This window comes from Enhydra lutris, unplaced genomic scaffold (genome assembly GCF_002288905.1).
Source record: "Enhydra lutris kenyoni isolate GAN:26980312 unplaced genomic scaffold, ASM228890v2 scaffoldscaffold13, whole genome shotgun sequence".
NCBI lineage: Eukaryota > Metazoa > Chordata > Mammalia > Carnivora > Mustelidae > Enhydra > Enhydra lutris.
The window spans coordinates 17,550,597-17,570,426 of record NW_019154097.1 but is presented as its reverse complement, the minus strand read 5'-3'; the positions used below and the strand labels follow the sequence as shown (position 1 = coordinate 17,570,426).

Here is a 19,830-nt window from a genome sequence, read left to right as displayed (position 1 = left end):
TTTTTTATTTTGTAAAAAAAAATTTTTTTCCCTTTCTTCTCTTTTGCCCTTCTTTTCTCCCTTTTCCTCTCATCAGCTTTTTTCCTCTTTCCTTTTCTTCTGCCCACTCTGTTTTTGTCAATTTTTTTCAAGGTTTAGAATTCCCAACCCACTCCCAGGATTCTGCCCCGGATAAACTAAAACACACAGGCACGCACAGCACACACGCACACCCAGGACTTCTCAAAGGGAGACTCCACCCAGATTACATTCAAGGTTCCTGCTCCCAACAATGAGGTCAGAAATGAGTCTAGGAAAATACATGTGAGTGCATGTCAGGGAAACAAAGAAGGCAGTCAAGTGCAAATTCCAGTTAAGAATAAACAGATTTCGGGGCGCCTGGGTGGCTCAGTGGGTTAAAGCCTCTGCCTTCGGCTCGGGTCATCGTCCCAGGGTCCTGGGATCGAGCGCAGCATCAAGCTATCTGCTCAGCGGGGAGCCTGCTTCCCTTTCTCTCTCTCTGCCTGCCTCTCTGCCTACTTGTGATCTCTCTCTCTATCAAATAAATAAATAAAATCTTAAAAAAAAAATAAACAGATTTCTGTGGGCTGTCAACTTGTACTCTGACAGTGTGAGCGAATTCTGAAGAAAAGTCTACAAGTGCTGAAAGGCAGAATTACTGACCCAGCCTTGCTCAACTTCCAGGAACCCCAGAATGTGGCAGCAGTTTTTTGGCACTGCAGCCCGAGGGTTAATTCTGTACTAATTTCTTTACAAATGCAGTGGAGGAAAGTTCTGGAAAAGCTAATCCTACGAGGAAAAGGAAGATAGAAATGATAGATGTGGTCTTAAAGCAGAGAAGAAAGAAATTCACTCCCCAAGTTCAGTTCATCCATTCTAAATGACTTTCTAAGAGACCTGCATATTTTAACTGACCCCACATTCCTCCCTGTGTGACAGTGATAGGTGACCCAGACTTGAATTCTAAATTCTAAATTCTGCCTAAACTTGCAGTATTGTACCTTGGCCATCTCACTTGTAGAGCAGACACGGTCCCCTTAATTAACTGGGTACTTGCAAGGTAACCTAAATAAAGTGATGCTTAGAACCGAGCCCACACATCAAAGCAGTGGTTCCTAATCGGGCGCTTGAAGGATGTACAATATGTATCAACATCTGTCTTTCCTTCTTGGATGAAAAAGAGAGAAAAGGAGAAGGAAATGATAAGATCTTCAATATATGACCAGGAAAAGAAATTCCTGCCTGTGATGGTAGAAACATCAGCATCAAGGGTCTCAAACTCAAATGCCAACAGAAACCAGCCAAGTAGTATACATAAGTAGGGACACCCTAGAGGCAAAGAGAAAGGAATGACATTAGAAAAACTTCTAATGCCTACTGTAGTAGAAGTCAAATAGCTGCATGCCCACAACAGAAAGGACCTTGCCACTCCACCTTGAGTTCTTGAAGTGGTAAAAGATGGCGGGGATAGTGGTTGACTGGAAAGGGTATGGACCCTCCAGAGGGGCGGTCACTGCTCTGCGCCCGACAGTTAGCATGCAATGCAAGACTGCAGGCAATGCTACCAGAGCTTCCGGTCTTTGTCAAGATGAATAAGGGGCTTTGTTTATTCCTAAAATATTTAGTTCGTCAATGTTGACCCACACTATGGTATGGCCAACCTAGCATGCCATCAAAGGCTTGTGGTCAGCTAGGTTTTGTTTCTCTTTTTAGAATTCTGCCATCTCAAAAGGGAACATGTTGAATTTCTGTTTGCTTTCTATTCTCTAAGGCGTTAAGAAAGCCCTCTCTGAAGTATAAACTTGGGAATCCAGAAGGGAATGCATGTCTTTGCTAGCTTGGGCTAGAAATTATACACACTTGACCAGGTTTTTTTTTTTCATATCTCTTCATTCTCACCACACCCTCATGAGGTGGATGTTATCCCCATTTCGCAGATGAGGAAATAAGCAGTAATTCACTCAAGATCTCAGGCAGCACTCAGATTTGAAACCAAGTTATTTTATCCAACTGTAGCACCTGTCATACACCATAAAGTGGAAAATAACATTTGTCTGAATCCAAAAGCTCGTGTTCCTTCCGTGTTCTCCCTGGGCATTGCAGAGCATTAATGAATCTTTTGAGCCTTGGTATATCAGAAATAAGAAATTAAATTCCTTGATCATAATGTTAGATTTTGCTCTATTACGACATACCTTATGTGAGAAATTTTAAAACACCCATGATAATGTTAGTCATAGTGCTTGCAATTTAACTCAGGGGGAGAAATTTCTATAATATTGTATCTGAATACTTTCCAGATAACTATCAGAAATCCCATCTTAATCCAGGTTAAACCAAAAAGGAGTTTACTGTGGAAATGAACATTTCAGACTTAGCTTGAACTTCTGGCCACACTTAATCCTGTGGATCAAGGTATCAATAAAACCGCACCTCTCTTCAATGTCTCCTCACATCTTTGTGGCATATTGGCCTTCAACAAAGGCTGGGTTCCTGTGCGTTTTGTAAGAGCTGCCAGCCAGATTCTTATTAATATCCAGATGAGGAAAGAGAAAGTTTTGCTGACTCTGTCACAGTGCTAGAAATGGCATTCTCTTGCTTTCTTCCTCCTTCTTCATTAACTCTTGACCTAAAGATAAGATTACTGGTTGGATTAAGATAACAAGGGTCTAACCCTGGATTTAGGGTCAGAATAATCCCACACAAACTGCATAGCTTCTATAAAATGGAGGAGGGATAAATTCATCCACAGAAAAGTCAGTGCATTTTGGTAGAAAGTAGTGGAAGCAAGTACTGGGAGGGGACTTCTGATATCTGCTACAAAAGCCAAGTTGGCCTGTGGCCATACAGGAAAATACGCATACTTCATACTTCATCTAATATATACAAAAAAGTAGGGGCGCCTGGGTGGCTCAGTGGGTTAAAGCCTCTGCCTTCGGCTCAGGTCATGATCCCAGGGTCCTGGGATCGAGCCCCGCATCGGGCTTTCTGCTCGGCAGGGAGCCTGCTTCCCCTCCTTCTCTCTCTGCCTGCCTTTCTGCCTGCTTGTGATCTCTGTCTGTCAAATAAATAAATAAAAATCTTTAAAAAAAAAAAAAAAAAAGGGAAAGGCTGGCAACTCCCATACCTGAGAGACCTGACTGGATATATAGAAAGGCCAGAAAGGAAGATTTTGATGTTTTTATGTTATTCTAGAATTCTGCAACTTCTTTCATTTTTCTTGTAATTGCTCTGAAGAAGATAAGGGGAACATTGGTCATGTTTGGGTTATTTCCTAAAGTTAAATTCTGAAAAATGACAAATCACCATGTATAGGATTTGGCAAAATGCTGTTTTTTATATGACCTGCCAGCTAAGAATGGGTTTTGCATTCTTAAAAGATTATGAAAACAAAGACTAGGCAACAGAGTCCAGGTCCAAGTGGTCCAGAAAGCCCGAGTTATCTGGTTCTTTACAGAAAAAGTTTGCCCACCCATGATCCAGTCCATAAAAGTGAAATTTCGTTACCTCCTAAATGATTAGAACAAAATAACAAAGTTCAGAGAATTTATGACTCATAAAACCTAATTGGTAGGAAGCCTACAATTATAGGATTAAGGCTCTCCTATTTTTCTCAATTGTAAAACAATCCCTTCAAACTCCTAACTGAAAATAGTCTTCATCTATTTAATATTAGCTTGCTTGTTTCTCATTTGGTGGTTGCAGGGGGTGGAGAAGGAAGAGGGGTCATGGAAATAGATGGCAGAAGATCAAAAGTAGAGAGGCTGATTATTGAGTCTGCTCACAAGGCCTGCAGTTGGCTGGCTCTTGGCTGACCATACGTTGACTACCTAGTCATAACATAAAAGTGAAATTCACTTCAAGTCTGCCGAAGTTCTGGGTTCTGAGATGTCATGTTTAATGATGTCATAGAGAAGTTACCCTTCTATTCCAGCTAGGATCCTTTCATGACAGACTGCTACAGTGAGCCAACTGAACCAACAGGCAGGTTTTGTCAGCAATTCCCAGGAAATCATGGTTCAGATTATTAAAGACATGGCAAGTATTTATATGGCTTCACTGATATTTTAAAAGAGACAACCTTGAGAACAGATTTGATAAACCTTAAGAATGATTTCCTCTATTAGTGTTCCTTCACTGCTCTGTAGAAAGGGGAGATTTTTTTTTTAAGTCTTGCTCTCTTTTTTCTTGCTCGAGGGATGGCTCTATCTAGAGAGTAGCCAAGCAACAAATCGATCGGAAGGGTTTTGTTCTTCTCTGATTCTCATTTCTTCCTCTGACTCTAGCTGAATCCAGGCCAGCTCCTAACACATCCTGTCCTGTACCTGATCCCACTGATTCCACCTTAGCTGCACCTGCAACAATCTATGAAAATAAAAGTCTGTATATTTCTCTTATTCTAGAAAATAGAAACCTCAGATGTGCCTATGGAATAGGGTAAGAAAAATGACAGCCAACAGTGTCAACAATTCCTTAGGTGGTATTTTATAAAGCCACTTTCTATCCACTGTCCAGTTTTACTGACACAAAAAATCAAAATCTATGGATAGGCCAGGGAGAGTTCTTTCTTTATAAAGAAGAAATGTAAGAGTGGTTAAGGTTCTACACCATTTAGGAGGGAAGTGGGCCTTGGAACCCAGACATTCTGGTGCCAGGCCCTGTTACAGGAGGCATGGGCCTGGAGGGAAGTGGGGAGGTAAAGGGCTTTGGGCCTGCTATCCATCAGTACCCTCTGACTTATACTTTTGACATTTTCCCCAAATGCAGCTATATATAAGGTCACAAAAGTGAGGCTAACAGGTTTGAAAGAAGGCATTGCCATGTAGATTTGCTGTAAGAAAATGTTTTAAAATAACACACATTTGCATGTGATGCTTCTTTTTTTTTTATTTTCTGGGAATCTTACAGAATAACCCAGGGTCTCACTAGCCCTGTGAGATGCCCTCTCTGTCTCCTCCTCAGAGACCTCACCTGAGGGCCTATTGTCCCCCTCATATCTGTATCCAAATGTCCCCTTCTATTCGAGGTGAACCTTGGCCACCTGGACTATAGCTCATTTCCTTCCTTTTGGCATTATCTTTCTCCTTTTTTCTTTATTAACAATGATTACTAGCATAGAGCGTATTTTACTTATTGATCTTACCATCAGCTTCTGCCTCTAAACATAAGCTCCGGGGGCACCTGGGAGGCTCAGATTGTTAAGCGCCTGCCTTCAGCTCACGTCATGATCAGGGTCCTGGGATCAAGCCCCCCATTGAGCCCCCAGTCGGGCTCCCTGCTCAGTGAGGAGCCTGCTTCTTTCTCTCCCTCTGCTTGTGCTCTCTGGCTCTCTCTATCTCTCTGTCAAATAAATAAATGAAATCTTAAACAAAAAATAAAACTCCTAAAATAAATAAATAAATAAGCTCCATGGAGGCAGGGAAATGTTTTCTGTTTTTTTGTTTTGTTTTGTTTTGTTTTGTTTTTGCACAAGCTGTATCCCAGCAGTGTGTCCATTACTTGGCATAGCATCAGTCTTAATAGGTACTTGTCGAGTCAGTGTGTATCCTATGGGGGTATTCCCTTCAGAGGACTTAGCCAAGTCAAATTCATGGATCCAGCTAGGCCAGTTTACACCTTAGCATCTGCTGAGAAGTGAGGGTGTTGAGGGCTTGTGAGGATGACACCTACTGAATAATTTCAGAAGCAAGTAAGAAGTGGAAGCTTGGCCTAGCTCTTTTTTTTTTTTTTAAGATTTTATTTATTTATTTGACAGACAGAGATCACAAGCAGGCAGAGAGGCAGGCAGAGAGAGAGGAGGAAGCAGGCTCCCCGCCGAGCAGAGAGCTCGATGTGGGGCTCGATCCCAGGACCCTGAGATCATGACCCGAGCCGAAGGCAGCGGCTTAACCCACTGAGCCACCCAGGCGCCCCTTGGCCTAGCTCTTTAAAGAGTTAAGTAACCCCCCATCCTAGAGGAATATGGGTAAAGAAAGAGAGCATATCTTCCTTCAGTCATCTGTTTCATCTGCTTGAAACTGAATCAAATGGCAACATAATTGTCAAGATTCCCCTATTACAGAGCAGTATGCCGTTTGTATGGAATTAACCCCATTCCTAATTCCAGTGATAGGCCCTGCTTGACTTGATCCGTTCCCCATCTTAATGACCGGTCCAGGGATGAGTATGTGATAGAATTCGGGCCAGTGAGAGGGAGAGAGAACCCCATGACTAGAAAGAACTCAGGAGATGATTTCGTGTACTGCTTAGGGAAAGGGATTGTGGATTAGGCTGCTTAGGTTAGTAGTCCCAAGCAGCTGGTTGACTGGAAGAAAGTTAATAACCTTTTGTTTTATTCTATCTGCAAAATGGAGATAAAACTAATGCCCATTCCAGAGGATGATAGTAAACATTAAGGAAGAGGACACCAGGTGCAGAGTAAATTAGCTACTATTGTCATTGCTATTCCAGTGAGAAAAAAGTAAAAGAAAAATAAATAATATACAAAACACTGTATATTAGCAAATCATTTATCAACTAAACAAATCATTCATCAACTCTATGAGTACTTGCCAGGTGCCTGGCCAGAGGCCAAGGAAGTTATGATAAAAACGGCCTGAGGTTCTAGAAAGGGAAACCTTTCCTTAAATGATCTGGACAGCTGATGGAAAAATCACTGCAGATTCTCAGGGAGAAGAATGTCAAATCTTTGAATGTATGGTTTGACTACAGCTTTGCTTTGCTCCCAAAGCAAAACAAAATGAAAACAAGAAATGGATTCAAGGTGTTAGACTTCTTTTTCTTCTTTTAAATTTCACTATTAATGCCTGTTCGGGTCCTTGTTAAAAAAGTCAAATGTAGATGTCCACCACTACCTTCCACCCCTTATCTTTCATTGGTCAGTCTTATTTCTCCCCAGAGGTGACCTACCATTAAGAACCCCCACTTGGTAAATACAGTCCTAATCAATTTTTGCAGATTTATGAGTCACTTATTTATACTTAGAAAGTTAAATGTATGTGACCACAGGGACTTCTAGGAAAAGCGTGTCTCCTGGAGAATGATAGGGTGGGGTACCTCGTTAAGGTTCGCAAGAACTGAAGTGTTATTACCTGCAAGTTGTGTGAAATGCAGTGATTATGCATATTTCATTTGTGCTCTGGTCTCAGGATGAATTAAAAACATTTTTGAAAGCTGCCGGAAGCAGACTTGTAGTGGTTGAGTTCTCAGCAAAATGGTGTGGTCCTTGCCAAAAGATTTGTCCTCTTGTTCATGTAAGTATCACCTGTATATATTTCCCAGTTTTTGAAGGAATCTTAAATCCCCTAATAATTTTCTCAATCTTAAAAAGTTTGCACTTATAAGCCATATGGAATCACAGTTTTTTGAAGCTTCCTGATTATCCGTATGATAACATACCAAGATCTAATAAGATCATAAGTATACACACTAGAAGATTAATACTATTTATCTATGGCTAATTCTGCAAGCAGCATCCAGATGAGCAAAAGGGTACAGTGGTACAAATGAATGGGTTATTCATAATAATGACATTTTGCCAAAGTTCCAGAGTTCAGAACTTCTAAATAATGGAAAAGTTTATGAAAAAAATATGATACTCGTTTTTAACTATAATATAAAGGAATAGATTTTTCCCATCCTTCAACCTATTATCAGAACTTATGTCTTACATATTCTTTCATGTCTTTTCTACTTTATAAACTATTTTAGTAAAATATTCTAGTTAGTTATAATCATATAATTTTATTTGGGTCTTTTTTCCATGTACGCATTCTTTCGCCTTTTTATAGGGTCTCCAGATTATAACTTTAATGTCTATACAGTATTTCATCTGGTTAATTTCCTTATTGCTCCATTTAAAAGTTTTCAACATTTTATTTATTTTTGGTGTCACACGCCACAGAAAGAACTTCAGGGCATTTTCATTTCTCCTTATCTTGGAGAAGTTTCACTCTTATGGTCAATTTTGTGAAATATTTCTTCAAATTTAAAGAAGTTTTGATTTCTCTACACGACTGAATATACTATGGTTTCTTTTCAGCAAAGTTTCTAACATTTCAATTTGAACTGGGGTTTTTTTTTTGAAATTTAAATTTCTTTTTGTTTCCCTGATCTTTTTTTTTTTTTAATGTTCATTTTGCCAGCATATAGTACATCATACGTTTTGTTGTTGTGTCTTGAATCTACCTGAATTCATTCTAACCACAGTCACAACCTTTGACATTGATTTATATCCAAGTACAGAAATTGGCTACATGACATCCCAACATCCATTCTGTACCTAAAAATTATTGGACTATCCAGAGGAAACATTTTATTATCTCATGGACCCCTTTATTCTGACACTCAAAACTTGAAGAAAGAAAATGTTCAGTGTTCGGCTTTCAGAGTATAAATATACTCACATGCCACACAGTCAAAGCTGATCAAATTCCAACAGCCAACATGTGACATTTCCAGACAGTACAATGAATGTGAAGGCTTAGTAACTCTTCTCTTCATACCTTGCCCTAAGGGCAGTAACAGTTCTGCCACAGTTTTGTCCAGGCTCCTGTAGCTCTTCCAATACCCATTCCTACTTTTATAGACCTAGTTAGCCCTTTGGAGATAAACTACCCAAGTGATCCTAATTTGAATGTGCCATCTGTTGTTTCCTGGTGGAATCCAGATTAATGCAAATATAGTTTTAAAATAAATTTTGGCAAATTCATACTGAAAGACTGTCCAGATGTTAAAAAGAATCAAGTAGGGGCGCCTGGGTGGCTCAGTTGGTTAAGCCTCTGCCTTCAGCTCAGGTCATGATCCCAGGATCCTGGGATCGAGGCCCGCATCGGGCTCTCTGCTCGGCGGGGAGCCTGCGTCCCCCTCTCTCTCTGCCTGCCTTTCTGCCTACTTGTGATCTCTGTCTGTCAAATAAATAAATAAAATCTTAAAAAAATAAAAAAGAATCAAGTAGACCCATATGGAATAGTGACATTGTCTCCAAGACAATGTAGTATTAAGTGATAAGAGTACAGTATATAAAAATGTATCTAGGATGGTCCCATTTATGTAAAACAGACACATACATGTACGTGTGTATATATATATAAACACACACATATAATATGTAGAGAAAAGGGAAACAGATGTATATCAAAGAAGTTTTTTTTTTCAGCAAAAGTGTATTAATTTTGGATTCCTTTATCTTTCTTGTAAGGTTTGAAATTTTGCATGATAATTATTCAAGTACCATGTGCATAATTTTTTTAAACTTCTAGTACGTAAGGGGGTGGAGAGAGGGCTTTACTACTCTAGGTTACTTTACTAGTCAGAGATCAAAGCAGGCAACAGAAACCAAATTAAACAGAAAAGAATTTTAATACAAGGAACTAATTGCTTTTAAAATTATTGAAAGATTAGATTAATAGGTTCCATGAATGATTCTCTCAAAACACAACATACCCCCCTTTGAGGATCCTAACTTGGCCATAATCAGAAGTGAGAGGGGATGGGAGGCCACTCCCCTTCCCTGGAAGGAGAAAACAAAATGACAATAGAGTATCAGTTGGAAATTAGAATCAGAATCATGAGGCTCCTACTGTCACAAGTGCCTCTGGACTTCCAGGAAGCTGATGTCTGGGCACCAGTGCCTGAGTCTGGTTTCTGCTGCTGCCTCCAGCAAAAACCACTTCCATTACCCACAGTCTTGCTTTCCAGCAGGAACATCCAAAGACAAGAAGAAAGTAGCTACTGTCTCACTTCCACCTTCCATGTCTCTCCTGCATGTATCTCATGGGAAAAATCAATCTGCATCCAGAACTCTAGCTGCGAGGGAGCCCAAGGAATCTCTACCTCTTTTCCTTTCCAGGTTCTACAGGAAGGTGGAATGGAAGTTAGCCAGTTAAACTTCTGTGAATGACAAGACAGTCAATATTTTCAAGTTTGCAGGCCCTGTGGTCTCTGTGGTAACTACTCAGCTTCACTGTTGTAATGCAGAAGCATCCAGTGGCAATTCACAAAAGAACAGACAAATCGTGTTCTGATATGATTTAATTTACAAGACCATGTGGAGACCTGGCTTTGTTCTATGGGGTGCAGTTTGCTGACCCTGGGTGAAGAGGATCATCCTGAAAAGAGCATTTTCAGGAGAAAGGAGAAGTTATATATTTGTTGAGAAATTTCTTGGTATGATCATGGAAAAACAAATAAATAGTCTGTGAGGTATACTTACAGTGTACATGGAGGCATGGTGACAAATGAACTTCAAACAGAAAGGACCTTCTGTTATAATTTAATGAGTTGCTATAGACAGTCAAAACAGAAGAATTTTAAAAAGGGTTCTGCCGTGGTCAAATGGAGAGTGTAGAGAATATTTTTAGCCGTGCTATACACAAATGGATGAGAAAGACTGAAGGTAGGTAACCCAAGGTGACAACAGTCTCAATGATAGGTTTTCCAAAACTAGGGCAGTGGTTTTGGAGAAATAAGAGAAGATCAAATTCAGGAGACATTTTAGAGCTAAGATCAACGGAATAGGTAACCAAATAGTAGCAGACTACGTACGAGGAAGAACAGAGTAGAAGGAAGAGTGGGTGGGGGTGGGGATGGGGTCATAAGTGGATGGAATGGGATAATGAAGGAAGGCAGTGTCCATAGGGGAACACAGCCTAGCAAAGAACCCATATCTGTCCCATGTATACATACTACTTGATGCAAAAATGGCAACTTCCATAACCCTGTCCATTTCCTGATAGGCTCTGAAAACTTCATAAATACAGTTAGATGTCCACATAGGTCAAATTCATTCCCATGACTCCTACTGGGGAACATCCATATATCTTCAAACTTTGAAGTACAAATCAATTACCCAAGAGTTCATAGGCAATCCCATTTTCTTATAAGGCACAGAGATGCTGCTGACCAAAATCAGCTTCTCTTCTGTCTGAAAAATACTCTGTTATCTGAGAGTTTTTCCCCATTTTCACAACCTTGATGGGCCACCAAAGAAAGAACTCCCACTTCGGTCACAACCTCCAGACAACAGCTGGAGAGAATCCCTACAACAGAAGAGTTTCCATTGTCTCTGGATACCTCATACCATCAGAGAGAGGTCCCATTTGAAATAGGTCACTGGAAATGCCTGAGATATGATGTTAAAGCAGACAAATCCAGGTCTTTGTTTTTTTTTGTTTTGTTTTGTTTTGTTTTTTTTTTTTAAAGATTTTGTTTATTTATTTGAGAGAGAGAGATCACAAGTAGGCAGAGAGGCAGGCAGAGAGAGAGGAAGGGAAGCAGGCTCCCTGCTGAGCAGAGAGCCCGATGCGGGACTCGATCCCACGACCCTGAGATCATGACCTGAGCCGAAGGCAGCGGCTTAACCCACTGAGCCACCCAGGCGCCCCAAAGCAGACAAATCCAGATGCTATTAAGTGTCCTTGAAGTATGAACACAGCTGTCTGAAAAGAAAAAAAAAAAAACACAAGGCGTGACATTTACAGGCTGCCACTGCATCCACTATTCCGAAACCCATTATCAAAACCTTTGTCACCACTGCTGCCAAAGATGCTTTCAGAACAAACCAGAAGCAGAAGAGAGCTGCGGCTTTCCTCTGTCCCTTCACCCTGCAGAGTAAATCTGGACCCACATGTCATGATTTCTTCGCTTCCTTTCCAAGCTTTGAATCTCTGATCTCCAGTATGGTTCTTTAGACTCTGATTCTGCCAGGGATCTTGACTTGACCTTGGTATCATCTCATATTTGACTCTCGTGCTTTAAGTTCCAGGCAATAGTGAAATGCCAGAGTGATGCTCAGCTCTCTTGAACCGTCTTTTTGTTCATGGTTTGTTTTTGCCAAGGGAAAAGTGTGTAATTCTCATGTGTGATTTAGTATTAATGCTAAGCTAATAGGGAATTTTTTTTTCCTTTATTTTCAAGGCAATGTCTCTGCAGTACCGAAATGTAATGTTTGCTAATGTGGATGTGGATGATTCTCAGGTAAGAATCTTGGATCTTTCCATGGGGATACATAAAATCCAAATGCAGTGTCTTTGAAAGTCCTATCTCCGTGATCTCATTGATTATATAGTCAATTTTAAGTCGAGTAGAATTTCGTAATTTTTTTTCTGTTAATTGGTAGTAAACTTCCTCATGATGTTCTTATATGTCTTGTATTAATTTTAAAGTATGTGAGAAAGTATGTGACTCTCTTGCTGCCCCCTCCTCTCCCATACTGTGACAGACTTCCCAACATTTTTTCTCCACTTGCTCTCAGCTCTGCCCCAGAATCCTGCTGAGCAGAATTGCTCTACACAGACAATACTAGTTGGGTGGTATTGCTTTCAAGGTGAAAAGTGGTTTTCACCCTTATAGTAAATTATTAATCAATTACTAAAACTTTACTCGATACATTACAGACATTTTAATTAATATACCTTGCTTTCCTCTTGCTATATCTTGTGCTTTTTGTGGGTTTTTTAAACATCACAGGAATTCCAAGAAATCCTTCCTTCATTTCCCTCCTTAGATTCTTCTTTCCTCACCCTCCACCCCAAAATAATCAGCCTCATGTCCACAGTCAAAATGTGCCTTACTGGGGAGCACCTGGGTGGCTCAGTGGGTTAAAGCCTCTGCCTTCGGCTCAGGTCATGATCTCAGGGTCCTGGGATCGAACACCACATCGGGCTCTCTGCTCAGCGAGGAGCCTGCTTCCCCCCTCTCTCTCTCTGCCTGCCTCTCTGCCTACTTGTGATCTCCATCTGTCAAATAAAAAAATAAAATCTTTAAAATAAAAAAATGTGCCTTATTGGTATACACAAAGTATCTGAAAAATTATTCTTCCTAATATTTGTCCATTTATAACTCAGAAAAAAACAGTAACAAGTGATTGTTGGACATACTGGATTAAATCTGAGCTTTAGAATAACAAAAAATCTGTTATGCACCCATCCTTTTCTTTAATAGTCTTGTGACTTCTTATCACTTATAAACTTCATTTTCTTCATCTGTAAAACAGGGCAAATAAAATTTAACAATATAAAATGAGATGAAATGCATAAGATATATGACATAGTTCCAGAACGCAATAGAAGTTCCATTTCTCCATTTCCTTCAAACTTCATCAAAGTGTTACAGTGTTTAATTGCCCTTGAAGGTGAATCATATATTGTGCGTTCAGAATACACCCAGGATCATTATCTCTTTGTCCTTTCTTATATTCACAGAGTTGTGCAACCATCACTGTCATCAATTCTAGAACATTTCACCACTCCAAAAAACAAAACAAAACAAAAAACACTTTGGAGGTTCTAGTGGTCACCTCCAGTTCCTTCTCTCCCAACTCTGGGCAACCATAAGTCTATATTCTGTTAGATTTGCTTATTCTGAACATGTCATATAAATGAAATCATCGAACAGGTGGTCATTTATGACAAGCTTCTTTCACTTAGCATGAGTTTTCAGGTTCCTCTATATTCTAGCATGTTATCAACATTTTATTCCTTTTCGTTGCTGAACAGTATTCCATCGTATGGCTACACCACCTTTTATTTAGCCATTCAGCTATTGATGGACTTTTGGATTGTTTGCAACTTTTGACTTCTATGAGTAATGATAGTATAACATGTATGTCTATATTTGCATTTCTCTTGAGTACCTATCTAGGAGTGGAATTTTTGCCATATATTGTAACTCTATGTTTGACTTTTTGAGAAACTGGCTAAACATTTTCTAAAGCAGCTACGCCATTTTATATTTCCACCAGCAGTGTGTGAGGGCTCTCCATGTTTCTCCACATCCTCCCTAACACATGTTATTGTCTGCCTTTTTGATTATAGCTCTTTCCCTTTTCAGGTGAAACAAAATGCACAGTTTTCTTTAACAGTAATTTATTTATTAGTTGTCATTGCTGTGATCATGAAAATTGTAATTTAACATGTGTGGGTCCGTGTGTGTGTGTGTATGATAGGTGGCAGGGGAGGGATTCACCCCATAAAATGATATGTATATTAGAGAGAGAAGTCCAGTTCTGTTGATCCTTTCTTTTGACTTTTGAACAAGATAAACAAAAATGCGTTTGAAAGCAGATTGTAATGGATTATAACAATTGCAATTCTGACATATTTTCTTGACTTTGGATTCATCTTTCACAAACACAGGCAGTGAAGGGGGGAGTAAGGCCTAAAAGAAAGAGACATATAAACCCTAACTGAAACTGCGAGACCAGTATTAACACCCCATGTCTTAAGTGTGCTTTGTAAAGGTACCTCTGCTCTTCCTTAGCTTTTTTTTTTGCAATGTGCTGTCTCCATATTGGGTTCAACTGGGGTCCCTCTGCAATCTTTCATAAGTTATTTTAAATAGAGTTCATTTAGTCCTTTGGCATCTGTTCTATTTTGGCCTCCATTTCTCAGCCCTCTCCCAGAGCCCTGAGAGGAGAAAGCTCAGGAATTCGGAGAGCAACCATTTTCTATGGTAGCATTCCTAGAAGCTTTGACATTCCTTAGCAAGAGAATCTACCAAGTCTTAGCTGTCCCTGGTCTTTCAGACATGCCTCCTGAGAAGTCACAAAGTTCTGGACTCGGTGTAGAGTGAGGATACCAAAATTGTGACTTCATGCCTTTTCTTTCCTTTCCCAGGACTTGGCCCAAATTTATCATATCAAAGCTATACCCACATTTCAGATGTTCAAGAAGGCCCAGAAGGTATGTTTCCATGGTAACTGGCAGAGTTGAATTATAGAATCATCAGAATCTAAAAAAAGGCCTGGGGTATCCAGGATAGATGAAACAACTGCATTTATTTTTAATATTTACCAATGGAATTCTTAGATTCTGAACTTTCCATATTGGCAAGGAGTACAAAAAATGCATGAATTGTAATAAATATTCTCTTTCAGACCGTCTGAGATATCCAAATCCGTAAGAAATATCTCATGATTGTCCCTATCTTATCCTTTTTGATGGGACAGAACCATCAAAAAGAAACTTACAGAAAACGACATGATGAAATTCTCACACAAATGTATACAAATTGTTGGCAATACTTGGGGAAATATTAATCAAAGACAATCACAAGGCAGAAGAGCCTAGTAGTTAAGCATGTGGGCTCTGGATATAGGTTTCCGTGGTTCAAATACCTGATCTACCACTTCGTAGCACTTCACTTAAAAGCCTCTTTGATCTTAATTTCCTTATCTGTAGAAACAAAGATCATTAAGTTTCTCCCCTCAAAGGGTGTTGAGAGAATTAAATGAATTAATATGACTCAAGTTTGTAGACCCTTCCTGACATGCATAAGTACTGAGCACATTATGGTAGTTGTTATCACAAAGATATTAATGAAATAAAATGTCTGAAATATTTCACGTGTGATGAAAATAGTAATTCCACATATGGCTGGGAGCATTGACAATTGTACATACCTTATGAAAAGTAGCTTTGCAACATGCTTAAGAGGAACAAACTGTTGACTCCCTTTCACACAATTATCCATCCTTGGAAACCTTTGCTACGGAAATACCTCAAGGAAAAATAAGTCCCTAAGTGTATAGTAATTGTAGCATTACTTCTAACAAAATACAAAAGCAAGCTCAATGTCTTTTGTAGTAGACCTGCTAAGTGATTTGTGTTACATCTACTGTATGAAAGTGTGTGCGATTAAAAGTGTTAGGAAGAACATATGTAAAGCAAAAATATTCAGGCTTAAACTTTGGGGAAGATTTGTGTTACAACATAAAAAGTGAAAGCAGTTGGTAGGCTAGCTATGGAATTTCATTTTTAGCTTCTATTTGTTGGGTATTTGCTATAACATAATTGGTGCAATAGATATAAATAATTCTTCAAAAAGAATTAACACTACCTATTCCCTCTCTTGAGTGTTTACTTGAAAATTGAAACTACTAGCCTACGTATCCCCAACTCCCTGTCCCCCATAGATCAGATTGTTTCTGTGCCATTTTTTACCTTCCTCTCTTCCATCTCAGAAATGAAAATGCTTCCTTCTTTTGAAATGGATTTCATCCATCATACCTTGATTGCATTCCCTCCCTTGTGCTCTAGGCCTCAATCAATCAGCTACCTTCTTTTAGACCTGGTGTTTGGACACTCGTTTTTGCTACCGACTGCCATTCTTCATTCTCTATCAAGAGTTCTTTGATTTTCCTCCAGGGAACCTTGCCCTTTCCCATTCTTGATCCATGTGCTTCCTTAGGGCTCCATCTCCAGGCCTAGACCTGTGAGTGAACTCCATCCCCATCAAGAATAGCCGCTTGACTCCAGTCAAGCCAATCCAAGCCAAACCAGAGCTAATTGTAAGACTTGGCTTAAGTAGCTAAGTAAAAGCTTTCTCTTTCAATTTCACTGGATTTGAACTTGGGGAGATGTGAGGCTGATGGTATACAACTAGCTTGCCACCACAGGGATCTTGAAAAAGAAGCCACCATATATCAAAAGAGCAAATTCAGACCAGAAACACCAGTGGCATTGTTTTGAGTTTTATGCCAGTTAGCTGATGGAAAAGAAAATTAACTGAATTGATGACACTATGCATTAAGCTGACCTCTCCCTCTATTTTAATTCCAGAGTTAGCCAGCCTCTGATTATAACATGGATACCCATGTCCCAAGAAATGTTCTTGAGAATTGAGGGGTCTCATTGAATATTACTAACTTAGCATCTTGGTTGTGGAGTTCTTTAAAAAACAACAACTTGAAATCATTCATGTCATAATATACAAATAAGTCTACTTCTAAACTTTGTATGTATAATCCTATCTCCAGAAAGAGTCATACTTGGGTCAATTTAGATATCATTTGAAAACCTGCAGAGAAGATTGGTAATGCTGGCTTCCATTTGATAAGGAATAACAATCTGTGCAAAAGACAACAGCAGAAAAAATATGGAGACAGAAATCCTAAAGATATGGTATTACAAATCCCTTTACCTCTTTGACTCAATCCCCAGCATTTCATATCTGAGATCCGTATAGGGCTTCTGGAGGGTCCCCCACCTCTTCCATTGCATCCAGAGCTGTAGTCAAAACCTGAGACCTCTGAAATGCTCCCAGGTTCTATCCTGTAATGGTCTGTACAGGAAAATCACTGGAACCAGAGAAAATTGAGCATAACTGTGCAAAAGGACCAGTCTATGTGAATTTCCCTCCTCTCTCAATAGAACTGACTAGGAAAGCTACCAATGACATTCATTGTTCTCCTTGGAGTGGAAAAGGATTAAGTTTATTTCTTTGAGACCACTTCCATCTCTCTTTCATCTGGGACAGTGCAACTAAAAATTGACTTAGGAAAGCAGTTAAATAGCATTTATCTAGTATTAAAAAAAAAAAAAAGCTTAGAATCCAGTTTCTATTAAGGGATGTTATAAGAAAGGTACTCACATTTCTGGTAAAACGTCTGGCAAAGAGCTACGACCCATTATGCCTTTTAAAATGTACATTGTATAAAAAGCCCTGCGATAATTCCTCATAGAACAGAGTTAGGAAAATGTTTGCTGCCCTCAAAAATACGATCCATTCCCTTGCATTAGATCAGATGGTTTAGGGAATCCCCTGGGTTTCTCTTTTTCGATTGCTGCCAATAATCTCAAGATTACTTCCTTTACTCAAATACAGTAGCCTCCCCCTTATCTGCAGTTTCCTGGCATTCCCTAATTGCCATCTCCATACTGAATCATACTCGAATGGTGTTGTCGCTTTATCTTGCCCTTGATTCTAGCTCATTTCAACTATTTTCAAGATACATAAAATATAAACAAATAAAACTTGAAAAAACTGAAGCAGATAAAGCTACAGAACAATGACTTAGGGTCTCAGTAGATAAGAGGCATTAGGTGTTGCTGGAAGTTTCCAGGCAGATTTGGATGGCCCCCTAGCAGGGATGCACTATAAACAAGAGTTGTAATTATTTCACAGTGTTGGGGCAAAAGACAGTGAAAGCAAATTCTAGGTAATAAATAAGGTAGGGTTGTTTCTTCCTGCTGTATTCCTTTGTGTTTTCACCAGGGATCCACATCCTGTTCCAGTAAGATTAACTATTGTTTAAAAAAAAAACAAAACTGCAGTGTCTTTCAGAGGGGCCATCCAAAACCTTGGCTGATTTTTTTTAAACCAGAATATTATAGTGTATTCTATGATAAGTAGAAAAATACATAAACTGCAATGTGCATATGATACTAGTTATTCATTGAGCCTCTAAAGCCCATCAGGAGATCCCCTGGGTTAATAACATTGATTCCAGACCAACATTGACATATCAGTGGAATAGCAGAAAGGAAGAGTAACAAAGATTTAGCAACTCTTAGCCAACTGCTTAAACATGGGCCAACATCAGAAATTTGTTCCATCTTTCATTTTTTGATATGAGAATAAATGGCTTCTCGAAGCACTTTAATCTACTCATAAGAGCCATAGGATATAGGAGCATAGATGCTAATAAGTGAGCCGTTTACAAATGAATAATTCGGAAGAACTGAGAGCTCCTATGCTCACATCGAGTCAGGGGAAGTTCCTGTCCCTGTGCCTGTGAACAGCAGGGCTCCTGCTCAGGTCATAGAAGTCATTTCAGTGAGCTCCCTCCTTCAAGTAGGTATAAAGATGAAAAGGATCCCCAAGGGGCAGCACCATGGGGTGCCCAGGAGATGACAGGATTGGTTTCTTCAAGAGCCAGGCAGGGACAATAAGTGAGATCATAGAAAGTGAGGAGGATGGTGGTCCTTGGAGAATCACCTCCCAAATGCTCACTGTTCAAGTTCATAAAAAATAGTACTTGACTGCCCAAAAGAATGTCTGTGGCTAGTTTTTGCTGTCTCTGGAGTCAGGCACCTGTGGGTTGAACCCCAGGTCTGCCTTTTATTATTGTGTGACCTTGGGAATATGCCTTCACCACCTTGAATTCAGTTTCCCTCTCTTTGAAATGGGGACTATATCATGTATCTTTGAACTGTTGTCATGAAAATTTGTGATAATGTATATAAATGCTTTAGCACTAGACTTGGTACATATTATAAAATAAGGTTATTGCTAGAGCCCCAGAATCTGTCTGTGCCCCTGTCTCCTTGAAAATCTATGAATAAGTAGAAATTTGGAAGCAGTGGTTAGGAGAGACCTCTAAAACTTTGAATGACGACGATATCCATTTAAGCTAAGTCTTCTTAGCATTTAAGTGTTTTCAGCTCAGGGATATTCAACCTGTTAAGGATGTTGTTGTGACTCAGAGGGTTTCTACCTGAGGGAAAATAAAAGCACTCTCCCATAGTGTCTAGGGGTTATATGCCAGCCCCATAAGCAGCTGATACATCAGCAGAGATTAATTGACTGGGAGGGGCAAGAACTAAGTGAGATAGAGGGAAAGAAAGAGGGAGGAGCAGCAAGCATTTATCACCATTTAGCACCACTGCTAAAGATACTGCTCTAGGTATTTGCAATTCATACACAGTAATTACTTGTACTCCTCTTGTCTCCAGGGCAGGGATTAGAGTGAGGCAGGTGATTGCAGGTATAGCGTGGAAACCTGTCTTTATTTGAATTTTTGATATTTTGTTCATGATGGATTTTTTGCATTAATGTTTGACTTTTAAAATATTTATTAAAATATTATTTATCTTAGTTACTGAGTTCTGGGAACCTCTTAAATTTTACATCCTCCTCCTAGCCCTGCCCTCGAAATTTTAAATCATTGAAATGTAGGAGTACTTCATTCTGTGATCGGCCAGAAGGATTTACAAGACTCAATAGCAGGTTATACTTATAGCTAAGATTTATTACAACAGAAAATATAGAGCAAAAATATCAGGAAAAAGATATGCATTGGTAGAGTCCAGAAAGGTCCAGCACAAGCTT

At 39.5% G+C, this 19,830-nt stretch overlaps 1 protein-coding gene across 1 annotated transcript; it reads left to right on the top strand.

Annotated features, from left to right (window-relative positions):
• The first annotated feature begins 4,014 nt into the window (after positions 1–4,014).
• LOC111145519 (thioredoxin domain-containing protein 8-like) lies at positions 4,015–16,308 on the top strand. Its single transcript, XM_022500409.1, is given in 4 exon segments — positions 4,015–4,038; positions 7,149–7,253; positions 14,616–14,681; positions 16,189–16,308. Coding segments are annotated over 4 exon segments (315 nt in total).
• Positions 16,309–19,830: the final 3,522 nt, after the last annotated feature.